Source organism: Talpa europaea, assembly GCF_964194135.1.
Source record: "Talpa europaea genome assembly, chromosome: 5".
NCBI lineage: Eukaryota > Metazoa > Chordata > Mammalia > Eulipotyphla > Talpidae > Talpa > Talpa europaea.
Window position 1 is genome coordinate 27,784,098 of NC_140071.1, and position 20,031 is coordinate 27,804,128.

A 20,031-nucleotide genomic window follows, 5' to 3' on the forward strand; every position below is an offset into this window, starting at 1 on the left:
TTAAGCAATCAATCACTTGTTTAAGAAGACACTTACAAACAGACGTGCAAAAGGCAAGGACATAAAACCTGGCTGTGTGAAGAGGCCCCACCTAAATAAAAATTAACAGGTGGTCCTGGTGAGATGCTTCTGAAAACTGACATAAATACAGGCCCCAAAGTTGAGGCAATTTGAGATACTTATGGACTCCATGCCTTAAGTCATGAAACCCTCTCCAGAGTTTGACAAGAGCCTCGGGGACTCTGTCTCTGAGAAACGGCACTCCCTTGTCCTTGTAGATGAGGGACTCTGGGAGTTCTAGGGACTGGTCCCGCCTGCTCTGTTGCCAGTCTTCCAAACTTTGCCTCGAGGTTTGTTACCTTCCCGCCTTTTTGCTGTCAATTTAATTGTAGGATCAGTTATTGAAATGAGGGTGTCTTTCCCCCACCCCAAATAAATTCATACTGTCGTTATATGCATTTGGCTGAGTCCTGAGTAAACCTTCCTGCTTTGCTGGAAGTTAGGTCTCAGGAGATCTAAAACCTGATAAAACACCCCCAGGGCACTTACCAACCCTCCTAAGTCCATAGCATAAACCAGTCCTCTTCTCAAGGTGTTAGTAACCTTAGCAGCTTTTTTTGCCCCAAAGACAAAAGATCACATCTTAATCATAACTGTAAAGTTCTTATGCTATATGAGGAGCATATTATTTATATATTATTCAAATATTATTTAAAGGTAGCCTGTGATAAACTAAAGATGTATATATTGTAAAAACCCTTGAGCTATTACTAAAAGCAATAAAGCTACAACTAATGGGAAAAAAAGGTCACATCTTGGATTGCAGCAAGGGAAGGAAAGAGAGAGGGACTGAACACTGAGTGAATGAGGTCTGGTAACAAAGTGCACGGTTGTGCTTGAGTCCACAGCATGGCTTAAACCCCACTGGCTTGAGTGACTTTGGGCAAGAGACCTAATCTTTGAACCTCGCTTCCTCACTACTTGGTCACTTTTTCCTTAATGGAATATGACTTGTAAAACTGAGGTAACAGTCGTACTTACTTTGTAGTATTGTATTAAAAATTAAGAGAAATATTTAACCCATTGTAAATAGACAATAAATCCCAAATTTCCTATTATTAGTGTTAGCTGTCCTATGAGATTACATATAAATAAATAGTATTGTTATGGAGCAGCCCCGATATAAAGAGTCCTGCAGACTTAGTGTGCCTTATGGTGACCAATGCAAGGAAAGTTACTTTGGGCTGGTCAACCACGGGTGTAGCTTGGAAACCACGTTGAGCTCCAAACTGTTACGGAGCAGCCCCTATATAAAATGGGTTGCCTGGCTGTGGGTCCTCACCCACGCGCTTAAAAAGGGACTTATTAATACTCCACTACAGGCACACACAAAAGGTTAATAAAAGGTTTATTTACAAGGGAAAAGGAATTGAGGAAATGTACAACTCAGGGAGAAAATAGGGAAATAAAGTCTTTAATGCATCCTACCCGATCCGCCCACCTGGAAACCCAAAGGTACTCTCAGAGCTGGCCGCGCGCGGTGAGCTGGCGGGGAGCCAAAATGGGGAATCCCCCAAAGCCCACGTGTCTGGTTTTATACCAAACCTGGCTGCTTAACACCACCCTCACGTTCCAGCAATCTTCCCTTTGGTGGTGATGGGATTTGTAGTTCCCAGTATCTTTTGGCTTTGGTCTGGAGTGGGGGCGGAGTCCACAAAGCCTGTATGGAATTAGCTTTAGGACATCCTTTTCCCCCTAACAGTATCACCCCTAGCTGGAGGTGAGGATGCTAAATTTAGAGATCTTACTAAATTGTCCAGGGTCACTCAGCAGATGGCCATGCTCTTAAGTCAAGAGCCTTACCCAGTACTTGACCCCATGAGACAGTCTGTTGTGCCCAACGTCGACCAGTGCAGCCCCCAAGGACACACAGACAGCCACTGTAAGATCATAAAGGAGTTTATTACGGGCTCGAGTCCGGGCTCATGACACGCACCGATGTAACAGCAGAGGTCAGGAGCCTTGAACAAAGGGAACAGGGATCTTATATAGGGTTACAAGCAGATCTCTAAAAATTAAATCATGTTGGCAAACATTCATTGGTTACACAGGTGCATTTCCTAACAACAGTGGGTGCAGAGTTTCAGTTTTTGAGCTGATTGGTCACATCAAGATGCAGCTCTATTTTATGGCTAGTTTGACCCTATTAGTGGCCTGAATTGCTTGGCTCCTCTGTGGCTAGCCGACTGAGATAAGACCAGAGTGGGGTGGGGGTCAAACTCTGAAATGCAGTCTTTTCCCGGGACAGCAAGACCTGAAATTCTAAAATGGCAGTTACACACAAAATGACAAAGCAATGGCTAAGAATACTTATGCTTGGTTCCACAAGTCAATTAATGTTTGATGAATATATTAGTTTCTATGACCACTGTAACAAGTTACCTCAAATTTCATGACTTAAAACAACACTTTTTTTTTCACCTATAGTTCTAGAAGTCAAAAGTACAAAGTCAGTTCCAGTGGGATAAAGTCAAAGGGTAGATAGGGCTGTTTCCTTTTGGAGACTTTGAAGAGAGAGTATGTTTTCTTGCCCTTTCTATCTTCTAGTGGTTGCCCATATTCCTTGGTGTGTGGCCCCTCCCTCGATCTATAAAATGCATCACGATTACTCCAGTTCTGCTTCCATCATTACATTGTCTTTTTCTCTACTGTATGAAGTCCCTTTTCTCTCTCACACTGACATTTGTGATGTACACATAAGTAATCCAGGATAATCTCTTTCTCAATATCCTAACTTAATTGATTTTGTAAAGTTCCTTTTTCCATATAAACATTTACAGATTCCATGAATTGCTAGCTCTTTGAGGGCCATTTTAGGCTAACACAATGAGTGAATAAATGATTTGATGATTACTTGATGATGGCCACACTTCATCTTCTGAAATATGGAAAAGAAACACAAAAATTCTTGTTGCGAGCCAGCCACAGCAGTCTGGGTGTCAGGGGTTCCTGAAGGATGGGAAGGCATCGGTGCAATTGTAGAGAATGATAAGGGAGGGGGAATGCGGAGACGCAAACACTCAGTCAGGGTGCAGGCATCTTCCTGCTAAGGGTCTCAGCAGTCCTTTATTTATACATTTCAAGCAAACCGAGTACATAAGCATATGCATTAAGGTAGGAAGATAACAATCATCACATCTTTTTCAAGAGCAGCCAAGGGTCTGTTTGCCTTCCTGCAGAGGTTGTAACATTTATTATTCTTTGTCTTAAAGAAGGCACAGTTGCTAAACAAAAATGTTCTTAGAGTAGTCATTTACCTTAAACAACCAAACAGTCATTTTATTACTAGCAAAAAGCCTACGTGACTGCAACTAACATTTCTATGTTTGCCATAGTGAAGGATTAACTAAGGGTTAGGGGAAACAAAGGGCAGGAAGTTACCTGGGGGAAGGGAGACAAAGGGATTTTTTTTAACTAACCTATAAAGTTTAGACTATTATATAACCAAATGATTAAAGCAAAAAAAAAAAACAGAAGACTTTTATGTAGAAATCATTATCTATAGTATATTGTTTTAATATTGATTTGATATTAAGGAACTAAGGGCCTGGAGGGCGTTAATGCCAGGCAAGCCGCACTGACTCTTCCCTAGCCCCCAGCTCTCAATGAAGGGAGGAATTGTCCTAATCTAAACAAAAGAGTTTTTACCTATTGCTTCTCTACTTAGGTAGTCAGCCTAGTTTCCCTATCTAACTTTAAGATCAAAGGACAATTTCCTTTTCCATAAGATAACTTAAAGAACTAGACATAAGACCTGAAACCATAAAATACATAGAAGGAAATATAGGCGAAACACTATGTGATTTGCACATCAAAGACATCTTTACAGACACATCACCCAAAGCAGTGATAGTGAAGGCAAAGATAAACAGCTGGGACTGTTATAGAGCAGCCCCGATATTAAACGGGTTCCTGGCTGTGGGTCCTCACCCGCGCGCTTTAAAGAGACTTATGAATACTCTACTACAGACACACACAAAAGGGTTAATAAAAGGTTTATTTACAAGAGAAAAAGAAAATAAGGAAAAGGTACAACTCAGGGAGAAAATAGGGAAATAAAGTCTTTAATGCGTCCTACCCGATCCGACGACCTGGAAACCCAAAGTCACTCTCAGAGCTGACCGGACGCTCCAAGCTGGCCGAGAGCCCAAAATGGAGAGAGCCCCCCAAAGCCCACGTGTCTGCCTTTTGTATCCACCTGGCTGCTTAACCCCACCCTCAGGTCCCAGCCACCTTCCCTTTGGTGGTGATGGGATTTGGAGTTCCCAGTGTCTTTGGCTTTGACCTGGGGTGGGGGTGGAGTCCACAAAGCCTATATGGAATTTGCTTTGGGACATCCTTTTCCCCCTAACAGGACTACATCAAATTAAAGAGCTTCTGCACAGCAAAAGAGACAATAACAAAAACAAAGAGAAACCCCACCAATTGGGAGAACATTTTTGCACACAACACTAATGATAAAGGACTGATCACAAAAATCTGCAAAGAGCTGATGAGACTCAGCAACAACAAAGAAAATAATCCAGTCAAAAAATGGGCAGAAGAACTAAAAAGAAACTTCTCTGAAGAGGAAATGCAAATGGCCAACAGACATATGAAAAAATGTTCAACATCACTTGTAATCAGGGAAATGCAAATCAAAACTACCATGAGATACCATCTCACACCAGTGAGAATGGCACATATTAAAAAAACTAGCAACAACAAATGTTGGCGAGGGTGTGGAGAAAAAGGAACTCTTCTGCACTGTTGGTGGGAGTGCAAACTGGTCCAACCACTATGGAGAGCTGTGTGGAGATTTCTGGACCTACTAAACATAGAGCTTCCATATGATCCAGCAATTCCACTCCTAGGTATTTACCCAAAGGACACAGAAACATCAATTCCAAAGAACACCTGCACCCCTATGTTTATAGCAGCACTATTTACAATAGCTAAGCTTTGGAAACAGCCCAAATGCCCAAAAATAGATGACTGGATCAAGAAGATGTGGTACATATATACCATGGAATATTACTCAGCATTCAAAAAAGATAAACACATGCAATTTGCAGCAACATGGATGGCGCTGGAAGGGATCATGCTCAGCGAAATAAGCCAAAAAGAAAAAGAAAAATACCGGATGGTCTCACTCATAGCAGGAATCTAGAAAACTTAAATAAGGGACCAGGAAAATGAATAACTATAAGAAAGTGAAAATCAAAATCAACAAAAAACTATGAACCAGAGACACTTTTTGGGGGGTGAGGGGCGGGAGGGGAGGGATTGGGGTCAGAATGGGGGGGTTGCAATTGTATGGGGGAATATAAAAATAAAATTTATTATTTAAAAAAAAGATTACTGGTTGTTGTTTTAAGGAACTGCAAATATTTCATCAGGGGCAGGGGCGGAGATGGTTATAGCCTTTGGTTCTCAAAAATGGTCGATATGTGACATATCAGTGGTTGTAACATTGACTATTTCCGGGTGCGTTATTTGTGCTGCCGTGGTTACTAGCTCAACCAGTCACAAAATTGCTGTTGACTTATTCTTAAATGCATACTCTAACAGCTCCATAGGGGAATTAGCCCTAAACAAACAGGAAGAATTTAGCAGGAGTCAGCCATGGTGCCTCTGGCTATTAGGAATTTTCTTGTACTTGGAGCATGGCTCGTGTCTGCCACCCAACTGCTATCTTTAACTTTAAAGTAAAAGAATTTCCTTCTCCAATTAGCCCTTGCCTCAAAAGTCCACATCTCCATATCAAAGACTTGGCCAAGGGATGTTTACAGCCTTTTGTTCCCAGAAGTTTTTTCACTTGTTAATGTAAGGCCGAATGTTGAATTACTGCCTCTTGGTAGAGAACTACTAATTTTATAAAAAATGTAATATTTGTATCACCAGTGCCATTTGTCATCAAATTGGTTATTCAGTGATTGATCAGTATTTGCAGTTTTACTTTTAAATGCGTATTTTACCAATGGTAGAAACTAGCCATAAACAAATGAGGAGAATCTTGGAGTCAGCTAACGAGATTCCTGATTTTTCAGAAATATGACCCATGCCCGGACTTTTGTCAGACGACATGAGTAGCATGGCTCCCCATAAATTCTGACCCTTCTAACCTTTTTCTATAGCTTTAGCCTCATTTGTTTGCAAGACAGGTAACAGACCATGAATTTCCTCCCTCCACCCAGCCATGATTTCAGACTCTTTATCGTAGCCAAGTCCCACACTGGTCTTAGGTAACAACTATGCTCCCTGGGTCCATCTGACAGCAATTTCTTTCTCTGGATCCTGGTTGTGTTTCCTATGGGACCAAGTTAGTAGTAACAGATGTTTGGCGCACTTGGCCATAGTGTCAGATATCTGGAAACAATCTGGTGCATTCTGAATTTTTTATCCCCCGCTGGAGATGTTCATGCTTAGTCTGAATTTCCCTTTGGTGGGTATGGCTATACAGTAAGCTTCATGCGGCACACAGAAATTGAACTAGATGGCTTGGAAGGCCCTTCTTTCCCCAGGATTCAGTTCTTTTCTGCCATTCAGGCATTCAGTCTTCTTTGCCAGTCTGTGTCAGTGCAGGAAGAGGTCACAGAAACCCAAATCATGATGTGTTTCTGTGTTTAAAACAGTGCCTTATGCATGGTAAGGCCTACATACATTTGAAATAAATAAAAATATGTGCTCAGATAAAACAAAACTAGTTGAGAGGTAGCTCTAATATAAACTTTTGATCAAAATTGCATGTTATATTTTGGAACACGTTTACAGAATGTAAACGTGTTCCAAAATATAACAGATATCATCGCAGATATAACAGATATCATCGCAAAGCATCTGATGAAGATAGATACAATAGTTTACAAATACCAAATAACAAATAAATATAGTAGTAAATAGCTTTAACCTGTTGTAGTAATCAGTTATTTGTGCCCATGACTTAGCTGATCCCTCCCGTTTAGAATATTTGAATAGAACAGTTGCGATATTGTTATAGGACAGGGAGAGGGGCAGCCCAAACTCCGCAAACCTGCCTATTATAAATGGGTTCTGCCATCCGCCACATCAACACAAAACATAGGAGACTTTAATGGGAAGGAACTTTAATAAAACTGTTATAGGACAGGGAGAGGGGCAGCCCAAACCCTGCAAACCTGCCTATTCTACATGGGTTCTGCCATCCGCCGCATCAACACAAAACATAGGAGACTTTAATGGGAAGGAACTTTAATAAAACTAGGAAACAATACAGGTAATGCAAAGAGTCTAGTTCCTAAGTGAAGCACCCAAAGTTACCCATCCCCTCGTGGGTAAAACTCCATCCAAATGGGATCGGCCCAGAACAAGGCCCCAAAGCCTGCTACAAGTCTAAAACATCTTCCAGTGGGGACCCACAGAAAAGGGTCACAAACAACCGGACAAGCCCGGAAGGAAAAGAGCAAAATCAACATCCAGATAAAAGCTGCCATTGTCACCTCCCCACGGGTCTCACCCACATCTGTGTCACCCAGTCCACGACCAAAAGACAAGCACAGTTTCTTTACGTGTCTCTAGGCTCCATGCGCCTCCTCCAGGTCTCCTTGCTCCATCCTGCTTCCTTCCTCAGTCTCTTCTTCAGCTTCTCCTCTTTCTGCTCAGCTCCACCCTTCCTTGGGAGGGGCAGGGAACCTCCCCCTTTCCTGGGGACCACCCTGTTACAAAACTAGGAAACAATACAGGTAAGGCAAAGAGTCTAGTTTCTAAATGAAGCACCCAAAGTTACCCATCCCCTCGTGGGTAAAACTCCATCCAAATGGGATCGGCCCAGAACAAGGCCCCAAAGCCTGCTACAAGTCTAAAGCATCTTCCAGTGGGGACCCACAGAAAAGGGTCACAAACAACCGGACAAGCCCGGAAGGAAAAGAGCAAAATCAACATCCAGATAAAAGCTGCCATGGTCACCTCCCCACGGGTCTCACCCACATCTGTGTCACCCAGTGCACGACCAAAAGACAAGCGCAGTTTCTTCACGTGTCTCTAGGCTCCATGCGCCTCCTCCAGGTCTCCTGGCTCCATCCTGCTTCCTTCCTCAGTCTCTTCTGCAGCTTCTCCTCTTCCTGCTCAGCTCCACCCTCCCTTGGGAGGGACAGGGAACCTCCCCCTTTCCTGGGGACCACCCTGTTACAATATCATTTAGCACATTGTCCCCTCCCTTTGCTACACCCTCTGGCAGTCTGAGACATCAGGTCCTCCCTCTGGTGCCATCTTGTTTTGCAAGATGGTGCAAAAGATGGTGCATCTTCTCCCTGTAGCTGTCACCCTTCTTTCCCTTACAAACTCCTGTTGCCCTCATGGCTAGTGTCTTAAGCTAACTCTTAACAGTCAGGCCATTCTTTAATGTTAGATTCACATACTTGGTTTGCTGCCAGAAACAAGATTTATTATTTCAGCTAGCTTGACTAAGAGTAGTTAGCAAAACACTAGATGTGGTGTTCTCTGCACCCACCGCTAATTACATCAACTCAAATCAACATATTTCAAAGTCACTACGAGAAAACCTTTGCTTTTCCTTTTCTTCATGTTTTCAAGATCGTAGAGGAAATTGATGAAAATGAAACCTCCTGACCTGCTAGAAAATCCTAATTTCCCCTTTTCCAGTTTCTAAACTGTTTCCCTGTTTCACAATGAAAAGCCAGTTGTTTTACATATAATACCTCAAACCTTTTCTAATTGTTTAAACATTTCTATTCTAAGTTGAATGTGACACCTATTTTCTTTTGGATTCCTACATCTTGATTATTACGGTTATTTACCCATATTTAAACACATAAATACCTACTACATGACACAGATAGAATCATATTCAAACTCTGGCTTTATCACATAAAAGCTTGTGATACTGGAAAGTTGCTTAATTTCTCAGTACATCAGAAATGGAGATAAAATATTGGTGTACCTAGTTATAGGACTATGGAGGTAAAATGAGATAATTCAAGAAAAATGTTCAATATGTGACATTTGCTTATTGGTCTTCAGCAAAAGGCACCAGTTTGTGTCTGATTGGTAGTGGTTGTGGGGATCCCACACTGTAATAGAAGAAACATAGCATCAAATTGTTACTGTATCAATCCAAATAATTGATGCCTTTGAATGCATAGATAATTTGGCAGAGCTGGAAAATTTAATTCTGATCTTTCACAAATACAGAATTATTATCCTTGATAAGTAGTATTGTTAGGGGGAAAAGGATGTCCTAAAGCTAATTCCATACAGGCTTTGCGGACTCCACCCCCACCCCAGGCCAAAGCCAAAGACACTGGGAACTCCAAATCCCATCACCACCAAAGGGAAGGTGGCTGGGACCTGAGTGTGGGGTTAAGCAGCCAGGTTTGGTAAAACCGGACATGTGGGCTTTGGAGAGGATCCCCCATTTTGGCTTTACGCCAGCTCACAACCACTTCAGCCAGCTCTGAGAGTGCCTTTGGGTTTCCAGGTCAGCGGATCGGGTAGGACGCATTAAAGACTTTATTTCCCTATTTTCTCCCTGAGTTGTACATTTCCTCAATTCCCTTTCCCTTGTAAATAAACCTTTTATTAACCTTTTGCGTGTGTCTGTAGTGGAGTATTAATAAGTCCCTTTTAAGCACCGGTGAGGACCCACAGCCAGGCAACCCGTTTTATATTGGGGTTGCTCCATAACAGTATCTCCCTTTGATTAAACTGCAAATCCATTATAAACTCGTGGTCAGTAGAAGGTTTGGGAGTGATATCTGGAGATTTGCATGCTAGTCAGGCAGTGGTTTAACTCACAATTGCATTTGTGGCAAGTCTAATTCAAGAAGAGTGTTCCCCTTTGGACCATGCGTACAGGTAATAGTGGCCTCAGTAACAGGAAAAAATCCTGTTTAAATTTCTCGATCATCTACTAATTTTAAATTTATCACCATCTACTAAAACTAAACCACTGTCCATGGCATAAATCTAAGGAGAATTTCAACCATATTTTTATCAAGTGACTAGAATGATCATCTAAAAATTAGTTTTATTTAACCTCTGTGTATCCATCAGATGACTATTTGGGACTGGACTGTAATGAACATTTTGCCTTTCGATATTTTTCTTTCTTACTCTAAATAAGTCCTGAGTTTGACTTCTACATATCTGGAGCAGAGAGCCTCTGAGAGTAAGAGACAGATTCCCTCCCATTCTGTGGGTCAGCCCTGAAGGTCAAATGGCTTTGTGCCTTTGTGCCAAGGCTGTCTTCTGGCAGGAACTTTGGGCTCACCTCTCATTGGCTTGCAGACAAGTTGAAACCAGACTGTTGATCCTGTCTGAGAGAGTTGGGCACTGGCTGTCCTGTCTTCTGATTCAATAAATGCCTCTGGGGAATCAGGAAAACTGCTGGCAACGCTTTTAAAACAACATCTCAATGGAATATGGATGAGTCATAGGTAAACTCTATACCATTCCCATTTCTTTATTATATGAAACTTACATGAAATTATAATAATCTCTCATTGGGAGAATTGTGGTCTAACAGACTGTGTTACCTACACATTGGTTTCTACAAAAGTTTTAGAAATCTGACTCTCCATTGATGGCAAGACAGGTTAATTGCCCTTTGGCAGGTTTTTCTACATTATGAAGTTTCTTTAGCTCACCTGAAGATACTCAATCACCTGGAGTGAAAAAGAGGCTTGAAGCCAATCTCAGTGCTAAAATGGTTTAGGTGGCTTGAGTGACTAGGTCTTTGCAGACCTAATTATAATTATCTATCAGCCATGTGATTTCTTAAAAAGAAGATTCAGAATTCATCAACTGTGACTTTGTTTCCTTTTTTCTCCAAATTACTGGCCATTGACCTTCTGGGTGGTTCTTTAGAACTCTACTTTTCTCTTAAGGCTGAAGTGTGGGGGCCATTCTCTAATGAGCATATCAGTAATTTGACATGTCAGGCGTATATCAGAGCATTCAGCTGTAATTGCTAGTGATCCACTCCTTGCCCAAATTTGCTTGAGACATGATGTGTGAGAGATCAGGTGAAATGTAAATTCCTAATTTTTATAAGTTTAATTCCTCTGTTGTTAGAGCGTCTGAAGGCCACACATGTAGATTGTGTTGATCACTGGAGAAATGCTTGAATCAGGTTTAACATTATGTTCTTGCATTTTATAGAAGACAACCATGAAAAGTGGACATGGGTCACAACTTTGCACTTGCTCTTAAGTTGATTGCAAAGTTTTTATGTTGCTCTCTCTTTTTTGAGAAGATCACATGATAAATTCCAATTAGTGAATTCCATAAATTCAGTGCCTAGAGTCAGAAAATATTTACCTCTTGATGTAAATTTCTGTTTCCTTTTTATCAGGCCACGAGAACATGGAACTCTATAGGACTCCTGTCAGGAAGATCAACATTAAATTTAGAGCTCAGGGAGGAACCAATGAAGGTTACTTCTCTGCTCATTCTTTATTTCTCATAATTTATAACATGGAAGTATGCAGTTTCATCCTTTATAGGAGCAGATATGTTATAAATTATATGTGTAATAATTATACTTTAGTAAGTTTATTCATATTAATAATCTCCTTATCAGTTAAAACTGTGTCATTCCAGCTTTAGTGTGTATACATGTTATAGCTTAGAGGAGAGAAAATGGCACCTTTCAATCCAGATGTGAGTGATATTATGGTGGATCTAGTGTACTTTTCTCTTTACATTAAGTCATCAGATCCAGGAGTAGTTTTATTTTTTACCTTTTGTTTATTCCAGTCCTTAGGCCAACCTGAAGATGTGATTGCATTTTGTGATGCTGCCAATTCTCCCTTTTCCTCCTACTGACAGCCTCCAGCAACTCCTCCCAACTGCAGAGGCTAATTTGCACCATCTCCTGTTGTGACTCCCTTTGTCTGAGTTGAACTTCTCCCTCTTGTTCCTTACAGCTCCCCATGGCCTGGATCTGTGGAGAGTCCTGGGACCAGCCCAGGTGGATGGAAAAAGACTAGTGCGGTTGTTATGGAAGGTGACCTCCCTCTGTATCATTTTTTGTTTGTTTGTTTGTTTGTTTGTTTGTTTGTTTGTTTAAAAATCCTTGGCCTGTTACACTTCCAAGACATATAACTCTTGAACTTTTTCAACTTGACTCTCCTGAATTTCCTTCCCTAGATTATGGAGTTCCAAATCTCACTGTGGTTTCCCAGCTCAAAAAAACACTGAGGTCATCTTATAGATGTACTGAGTATGTGTTACAGACCCTGGTCTCCTCTTTTTTTGGTCTTAAGCTTTAACCTTTGGAATAGTACAAACTGTAGGAGACACCTTGACCTTCTGGAGAAAACCATCACTGGGTGGCCTCCATGAGAGGGCAATGTAAATTTCTATACGACCACCTCCATTTTGGCGAAGAGCACTGTCTTGGGGTCAGGTCATTACAGATAATGTACATGTGTCCCTTTGAGTCCTGGGATAGCAGTGCAAGGAGAGAGCAGGGCCTGCATGGTTTTCTCTAGGATCAAGGCCTGAAGTGAGGAACAAAGAAGACAGATGGGTAATGCAGAGAGGGGGAAAAAAGAGGAGGAAGCAAGAAGATTAAGGAAAAGACTAGAAAAAGGGGGGGGGGTAGAGGGCATAAATAGGAAAGAAAATGACAAATAGAGGGGAAAAAAAATCCAGAAAACAGGGGAGATAAGAAATAGGCAGGGGGTTGAGGGAGATAAGGAAGAGAGGGGAGCAGTGTGATGCCAAAACTCATTAATATGTCTAAAATTCCCAGGAAATACTCATCGTGTCAGCTCATGCTTGATAAAGTCCAGGCAAATTTAGAATCGTTTTGAAAATGGATAAATCGCTCTGCCTTGTCAAATGACATTCCGATCCTATTAATAATTACTTCAGGGTTAGAGCAGCCTCCTTTCCCCCACTCCCAGCACACCCCCTCAGGGGACCACCGGCAGATGCGGAGGCAGCCAACCTGGGAAGCACAGTCAGTGGTGTTGGGAAATCTTTGCGAATCAGGCCCAGATGTGATTTCTTTCTCAGTTATCAAGTATGAAAACAAATGACTCCATCAATATATTTGGGAGGAGGAAAGCAAACAATGGCACATCTTCAACTGCCCCAGAGTCAATGGGTCAAGAGGCCAACCTGAGAAGTAGGTGAGATGCGCTTCAGCGCCCTCCTCTGCCTCTGTCTCAGCTGGGAACTCAGCTTCCTTTTGTCGCAGTAGGAGAGTTTTCTTAAGGATTAAAATTGGTTAAAAAAGAACAGACTAGAATTAGATATTGGTGATGCTAGTGCAACTGTGAATGTACTAAAATCGTGACTTCAAAACAGTGAATTTTATGGAATGGGATTATATCTCAATAAAGCTGGTGCTAAGAAAAAATTAGTTTGCCCGAGACAACTAAGTGGGAGCTGCGAAGGAAGTTCCTGAGCTGGAGCAGTGCTGGGTCAGAGTGACTTCTAAACCAGCCTGTGCTCACTTTCTGCCGCTCTGCCGCTCTGCTCCCTCCATGTGTGCAATCCCTCCCAGAAAGTAAACAACTGGGAAGCCCTGAAATTGGGGGGAAATACTCAGCATGCTGATGCCTCTGAAAACATGTGGTGAGCAGGCTCAAGTTTGGGGTAACCTGAAGCTTCTCACTGGTGGGGCAGTCATGGGAGGGGCAGCTTGGAGGTCTCAGTCCTCTGCGCTGGAATTCCTGGGTGCCTGATTCGGGAAAGTAGAGATAAAAGGCAAGGACGCAGGTACCCTCCCGTCCTTGAGGGCATGGTGGTGAGAGTAGAGAAGAGTTGAGAATCAATCCCTGATGTGATTTGATCAGCTGGATGGGCATTAGAGGGCACTGACTTGGATACCGTCGTGGCCATAACGCCCCATGCCCGTGTCGGTTGGAAATACAGATACGGCCCAAAGGAACAGGTGGCTTGCGTGTGCGGGCATGGGTAGGCTCCTAATTGGGCTCCATGCGATTCGATTTCTGTGAAGGGTTGATACTAAGGTACCATTTAGCAAATCCTTTTTTTCTGGCAATTGATGGGTTCATACCACAGCGCTGGTCTTTGATTCCTCCTTGGAAATAATTTCCTGATTGTAGTTTAGCGCCTAACAGTTACCATTACTGCCCTCCCCCACACTCACCATTACTGCTCGCTCCATGTCTTTCTCTTTTGTTATTGGCAATAAATTTTGTTTCCTTTGGATTCAGAAGTCAAGAGGAACCCCGGTCATGGAGAAAACACTTGGCTACACTATATGGTACTTTCCAGAAAGCAACACTAACCTCACAGAGACGAAGAATACTACCCAACAGCAACTCGATGTGTATCTGGAAGGCAAGGCCTATTGGGTGTTTGTGATTTCTTATAATTCTCTCGGGAAGTCTCCAGTGGCCACCCTGAGGATTCCAGCTATTAATGAAAAGTGTAAGTAGAGTGTAAACTTCTTGTTTAGAATTAGTTCCATCCAGTTGACCAAGGAGTAGTCCCTGTGCTCTCAAGGTTGCTGTTTCTCTTGAGTCTAAATGAAAATGAAGTGGGGACTTTCTAAGTTATGGTGGGAAAAGCAAAATCTTGTGGTAATCAGTGAACCCCTTGAGATAAAGTTCCTTTGGAACAATGCTGTGTTGAAAATCAATGACTTCATAAATCATGTGATACAAAGTCATAGCCTGAAGATTCTGTGTGCAGCTTGCATTTGTTCTGGCCTGATGAGTGCGCTCTATAAAGCTGTAAAATCTGTCACGTTTGTCCTCAGACTCGTTCAGGCATTTATGTACCAGTTCTAGGCTAGTCTAGAATCAGTGTCTTGGCCCCCACCTCAAATCTCTTCCTCCTGTATCCTTACAGCTAACTTACTTGTTCCCTTGCCTCATTTTAGAACTCTTAAATATGCACATTTTGTCTTATTTTAGTGTTTGACTGTGTCCCCTTAGTCCTTGGTTCCTAACATCCTACTTCCTAACTCTCCAGTACCCCTAGGGGTGACCTTGTCACACATGCATGTGTCACTACGTGCACATCCTCTGATAGCAGACTAGACACGCTGCTGAGTAACCTCTCAGTTTATTGGCCCTAGTGGGAGACAGTAGGGGGTAAAACTGGGACTTTGGAGCCCAGTGGTGCTGCATTCAAACCTGTGCTCTTTCACTAGATGTCACAAATCCTGGACAAGTTATCTAATCTCTCTAAACCTTAACAACTTATAAAATAAGGCTATTATAGAGTAATACCTACCTCATAAAAATGTTGCGAGGTCTAAATGAGACGTGTGTAAAATACTTCATCTAATGATAATTATCATTTAAATAAAATTTCTGATTAAATTTCTGTAAGACATGGATTATCAACTTTAAAAATATGATAAGATATACTGTAACTAAAATTCACTGAGGTTTTCCCTGCTCCACTTCCAGTTCTGAAGCCACTTGCTTTATCAGAAGCATCAGTGGTCCAGAACAGATGTCAGCAAACTACAGCTCGTGGGCCAGACCTGACCTGTTTTTGTAAATAGGGCCTCATTGGGACACAGCCACACCTATGCCTCACGTATGGTCTGTGGCGCCTTTGTGTAACAGTGGCAGAGGCTAGTAGCTGTGACAGAGATGCTTGCTCTGCACAGTGTCATGAATTTCCAGTTGACACTATAGGAAAAGTTTATAGATCCCTAGGCTGTAAACATTTACAGTCTTAGATGTAGAAAGAAGTAATATTCTACAGATTTTTGCATCATAAAAAAGGAGTCAAGTGGAGAATAAGTTATAATATTGTTATAAATATAACATTCGTTAAGTATAACTACCATATATTGTCCATAATTATATGTCTGGCATTGTGCTAAGATGATATAGGTTAATGTTAACATTGAAATGACCCATAAGGTTAAATGCTATTATCATTTTATTGGTGATAAAGTTGAGGTTCAAGAAAGTTTAGTTATTTGTTCAGGCTTCCTCAGGTGAAATTTAAGCCTAGGTCTGCATGATCCAAACTTGTGCAATAAAATTTAACTGGAAATTTGGACTTGGTAGTAATAAAGTACCTTAGAATTTTGGTCACAGATGCTGCATGACACTGAGTGTGGGCCTCCACTTCCCCATCTTTAAAATAAGGGATTGGAATAGATATACCTTCAGGTTTCTTCTGGCCTGAGCATTATTTAAGTTCTAGATGACTTTAGCCAGCAAGCAGCTTTGGAGTGGTCTGAGGCAGGGTCTAGACGATCACAGCCACCTGTGTGGGGATCACCTGAGGAGAGCTTGGGACTGAGTTGCGGTAGAGTTGAGGTTGGGTTAGGACAGCTGGCAAAGGCGAGTAACTGCAATGTCTGAGAACTACATCTTATGGCCCAGCATGACTGCCTTCGTGCAAATCCCAAGAAATTAATGCTGTTCAGTATCCAAGTCCCTTCCCTCTTTTCTTCTCTCTCTCTTTTTTTTTTTTAAAGATTTATTTATTTATTTATACAAGCACTGGGTACAGTCAGAAGCACGGGAGGGTGAGAGAACTCATCAGAGCTGGAGCGGGGAGCAGAGCAGGCAGAAGGACCGAAGTACACTGCTGAGGGGAGGACCCTCACCGGTGGCCGGGAATCCAACTGGCGTTGCAGAGGCTGCGGGTAGCTTCGCAGCCCAGTGCTCAACCGCTGCTCCACCGGCCCTTCTCTGTTTTCTTAAGAAAGGTCTATATTTTCTGCCATCCCTGAGACTATCATTTGGAGAAATCCTTCGACATTTTCTTGTCGAATGAGGGCGGCTTGGTAATTAGTTTACATGCAGGATGACTTGGTGCCAGTCCAGGACCTTTCCTCTCTCAGGCTGACTCATGACTTAACTGAACCATCCCCACCCCACCGTGGTCAGAGCCTAGGCTTGTTCCCTTGTTGCCCTCAGTACATTTCACTCTTTCAATGCAGCTCCTGCTCCTCAGAGCACCAGTTGGTAAAGAGAAGGGGTGATGGGGTGGGGCTAGGAACAACACTCCAGTCTTCAGGTCAGGATTTATGTGAAGTAATTCATTAAGAAAGCTCCTCTAGGGAGACTAGAAAAGGAAGCAGAGGAAGCAAGGCCATGCCAGGGGAGGAGGCCAGGCCGCAGATGCTGTTTAATTTTTTCCAGGGTACCACAGGTGGGGGGGATTCAAACAATAGAAATGTGCTGTCTCTTAGCTCTTAAGGCTGCAAGTCTGAAATCAAGGTGTTGGCAGGGCCATGCTTCTTGTAAAGCCTCTAGGGGAGGCTATGTCCTTGCTTCTTCCAGCTTCTGGAAGCTGTTTCTCATAACTCCAGCAACAGCATAACTCCAGCAACAGCAATCTCTGCCTCAGTCATCACATGACCAGCTTCCTGTGCGTCTCTCCCTTTGTGTATTACACTTACAAGCACACCAGTCATATTAGGTTACGGGTCCACCATTTTAGCTTGGCCTTTTTATATCTGTGATGACATGACCTGATTTCCAAATACAGTCACATTCCACAGTACTGAAAATACCTTGGATGGGCCGGGGTGGGGGTGGGTGGGGGGGTGGTACAGTTCAACTATAATAGGTACAATCTGGGGAGGGTGGTTCCAGCCTAACCCTGAGGGTTACTCTGGAATGCAAATTCTATCTCAAATTTATCGCAACTCAGCAAGCACAACTAAGTAACAAAGACTCTGAGAGGCTCAGGGGACGCTCCAGGAATGACTTCAGCCTTACTGGAATGACTTCTGAGGATGCTTAGAGGCTATGAGCAGGGGAGGGCTGAGGGGAGACAGTAGGAGCCCTGGCGACTAGGTGGAATTGACTTCCTGGCTCTGTGCTCCTTGCCCTCACCCCTACCCCTTACCCCAACTCATGTCTCCTTCATGCCTCAGGTGCCTTTCCTCAGATCTGCCCTTCCAGGTTGACAAATTACTTGACCTACCTTGTAGGACAAGCAGCTGGAGTATCTCAGTTTGGAAAAGAGACTATGGCTTTCAAGAACAGAAGCTCCTAACTATGCACGCAGCTTGCTGGGGCTTGTTTCCTAGAAATAGCAGGACTCAGTACCCCTGTTCCCATCTCAAATCTCTACACTTGGCCTAGCCTTCCAGATTCAAAAGATTTTTTTTAAAGATTTATTTTATTATGCATACAAGAACTGGGGTACAGGCCAGAGGTGTGGGGAGGGGGGGTGAGAGGATTCACCAGAGACAGAGTGGGGAACAGAACAGGCAGACTGACTGAAATACACTGCTGAGGGGAGCAGCGGGCAAGACAGGAGAGGTCTGCTATGCCATGTGGATTTCTTCCTGACTGACTGGGGATCGAACTTGTGCTGCAGTGGCTGCAGATAGCTTCATAGGTTGTGTCTTAACCACTTGTGCCACCAGGGAGGCCCCAGATTCAAAAGACTTTTTTGTTTTTTTTTTTTTGAGGGACACCATCTAATCTTCTGTCATCAACCAGGACTGTCTTTGATGTTACTTAGATATACTTGCTGTGAATTCCAAGTTTGAAGGCTAAGATGAGTTGTGGGTGGTGAGAAGTGGGTGAGAGGGGTGGGCCATATCCTGTGACCCTCTGAGCATTACCCCTTCCTGCACTCTTTTGCCTCTCTGCTCCTCCAAACAGTCCTCCTGTCTTCTGTGTATTTCAAACATTGTCAATAAGATCACTCTCAATTCTGATTAAATCCCAGGTACTAGATCTGAAGCCACCTGTTCAAACTCTCTATTAAAGGGATCCTGTGGCCTGTTTCCAATCTTGAGTTTTCTGACAGGCCCATGGGAAATGTCATTTACGTATTGGGCCCTACCTAGGAGCTTTGCATGTGTGAGTCTGTGCATTTCTGGTACAGACACAGTTCCTACTGCCTTGCAGATAGGAATCCATGGTCAGGTTTCCTAGGAATCCTAGGGTCAGCCTAGGCAGTTAAAATTTGAGGCCATCACCCTGATAAAGTTTTAGGCTCATTGTCTCCTCGTTTCTTAGCCACAGAATGACTGGTGCCTGAAATTCTACCTGTGATTCATTCTTCATGTCAGACGTGCTCTCTTTCTGACTTGCAGGGATGCCTGTGGGAGGTAGATTTTTAATTAGCAACTTGCTAGTGAGATCCTTCTCTAGAATCAGGTAAGTTTAGGGGGAAATTAAATAAGAGGTGAAGTAGGCATTCAGTCATCAAAGATTGGGGGTAAGGAGAGGAGATATAATAAACAGGTGAAACCAGCACCTGAAGGGGAGGCTTCCCTGGACATCGGGAACTTTGACCTGAGCATTGAATGGATGCCAACGAGGTTGGTGTGTCTGGAGGAGTCGGGTAGCGGTGATTGACTGCTTTTTCTCTCCTTTCAGCGTTTCGCTGCATTGAGGCTGTGGAGACCTCCCTTACTCAGGACCAGCTGGTGGTGGTGTGGCAAAGCCCCACTCAGGAGGTGGACTTATGGGTAATCGAGTGGTTCCCAGATGAGGACCCCGAGCCCTCTACCTTCTCCTGGGAGTCTGTGTATATGGCCAGGAACTGGACCCTCCAACAAGGTAGCCAGATTGGAACCCAAGCATACCCTCTGTGTAGGATCTAGTTTCATTTATATCCATTTTTAAATCTTTAGCTTTGGCTTCAAAGCTGTTTATGTGGTTAATAGCATTTCCCAAGCAAGCACAAGCTTAGTGAAATGACACATTTCCTGGCATTTTCCAGCAAGGCTGAGCAGGATGTCATGGTGTCAGACCAAGTATCTGGCCTATTCCCAGGTGGAGAATAACATCTTACCCCCATCACTAGCTTTCCCCAGGTACCTCGATCACCTCGCAGGTATTCAGGATGCTTCCTTTAGTTCTGGTTTACTGGTTTAAGAACTAACCCGCTCCCCCAGGCATTGATTGAGGGAATAGCCTTCTTTTCAAGAAAGTCCCTAATCCATGTGAGACACATGAGTAAGACTTTACCCTCCCAACTCTATCAGCCCAACCATTTTGTAATACTTAATAGCACCCATATGAAGACCTATACAGGCAGACTGAGGAGCTGGAATTAATGGTGTCTGAG

The 20,031-nt window shown here is 43.0% G+C and overlaps 1 protein-coding gene across 1 annotated transcript in view; it reads left to right on the forward strand.

The window, feature by feature from the left end:
- Positions 1–20,031, forward strand: part of IL31RA (interleukin 31 receptor A) — a gene marked incomplete at both ends in the record, with an annotated part of 38,146 nt that overhangs the window by 9,536 nt on the left and 8,579 nt on the right. The window contains 3 exon segments of the mRNA XM_084232917.1: positions 11,964–12,043; positions 14,229–14,445; positions 19,338–19,520. Coding sequence (XP_084089043.1) covers positions 11,964–12,043; positions 14,229–14,445; positions 19,338–19,520 — 480 coding nt within the window.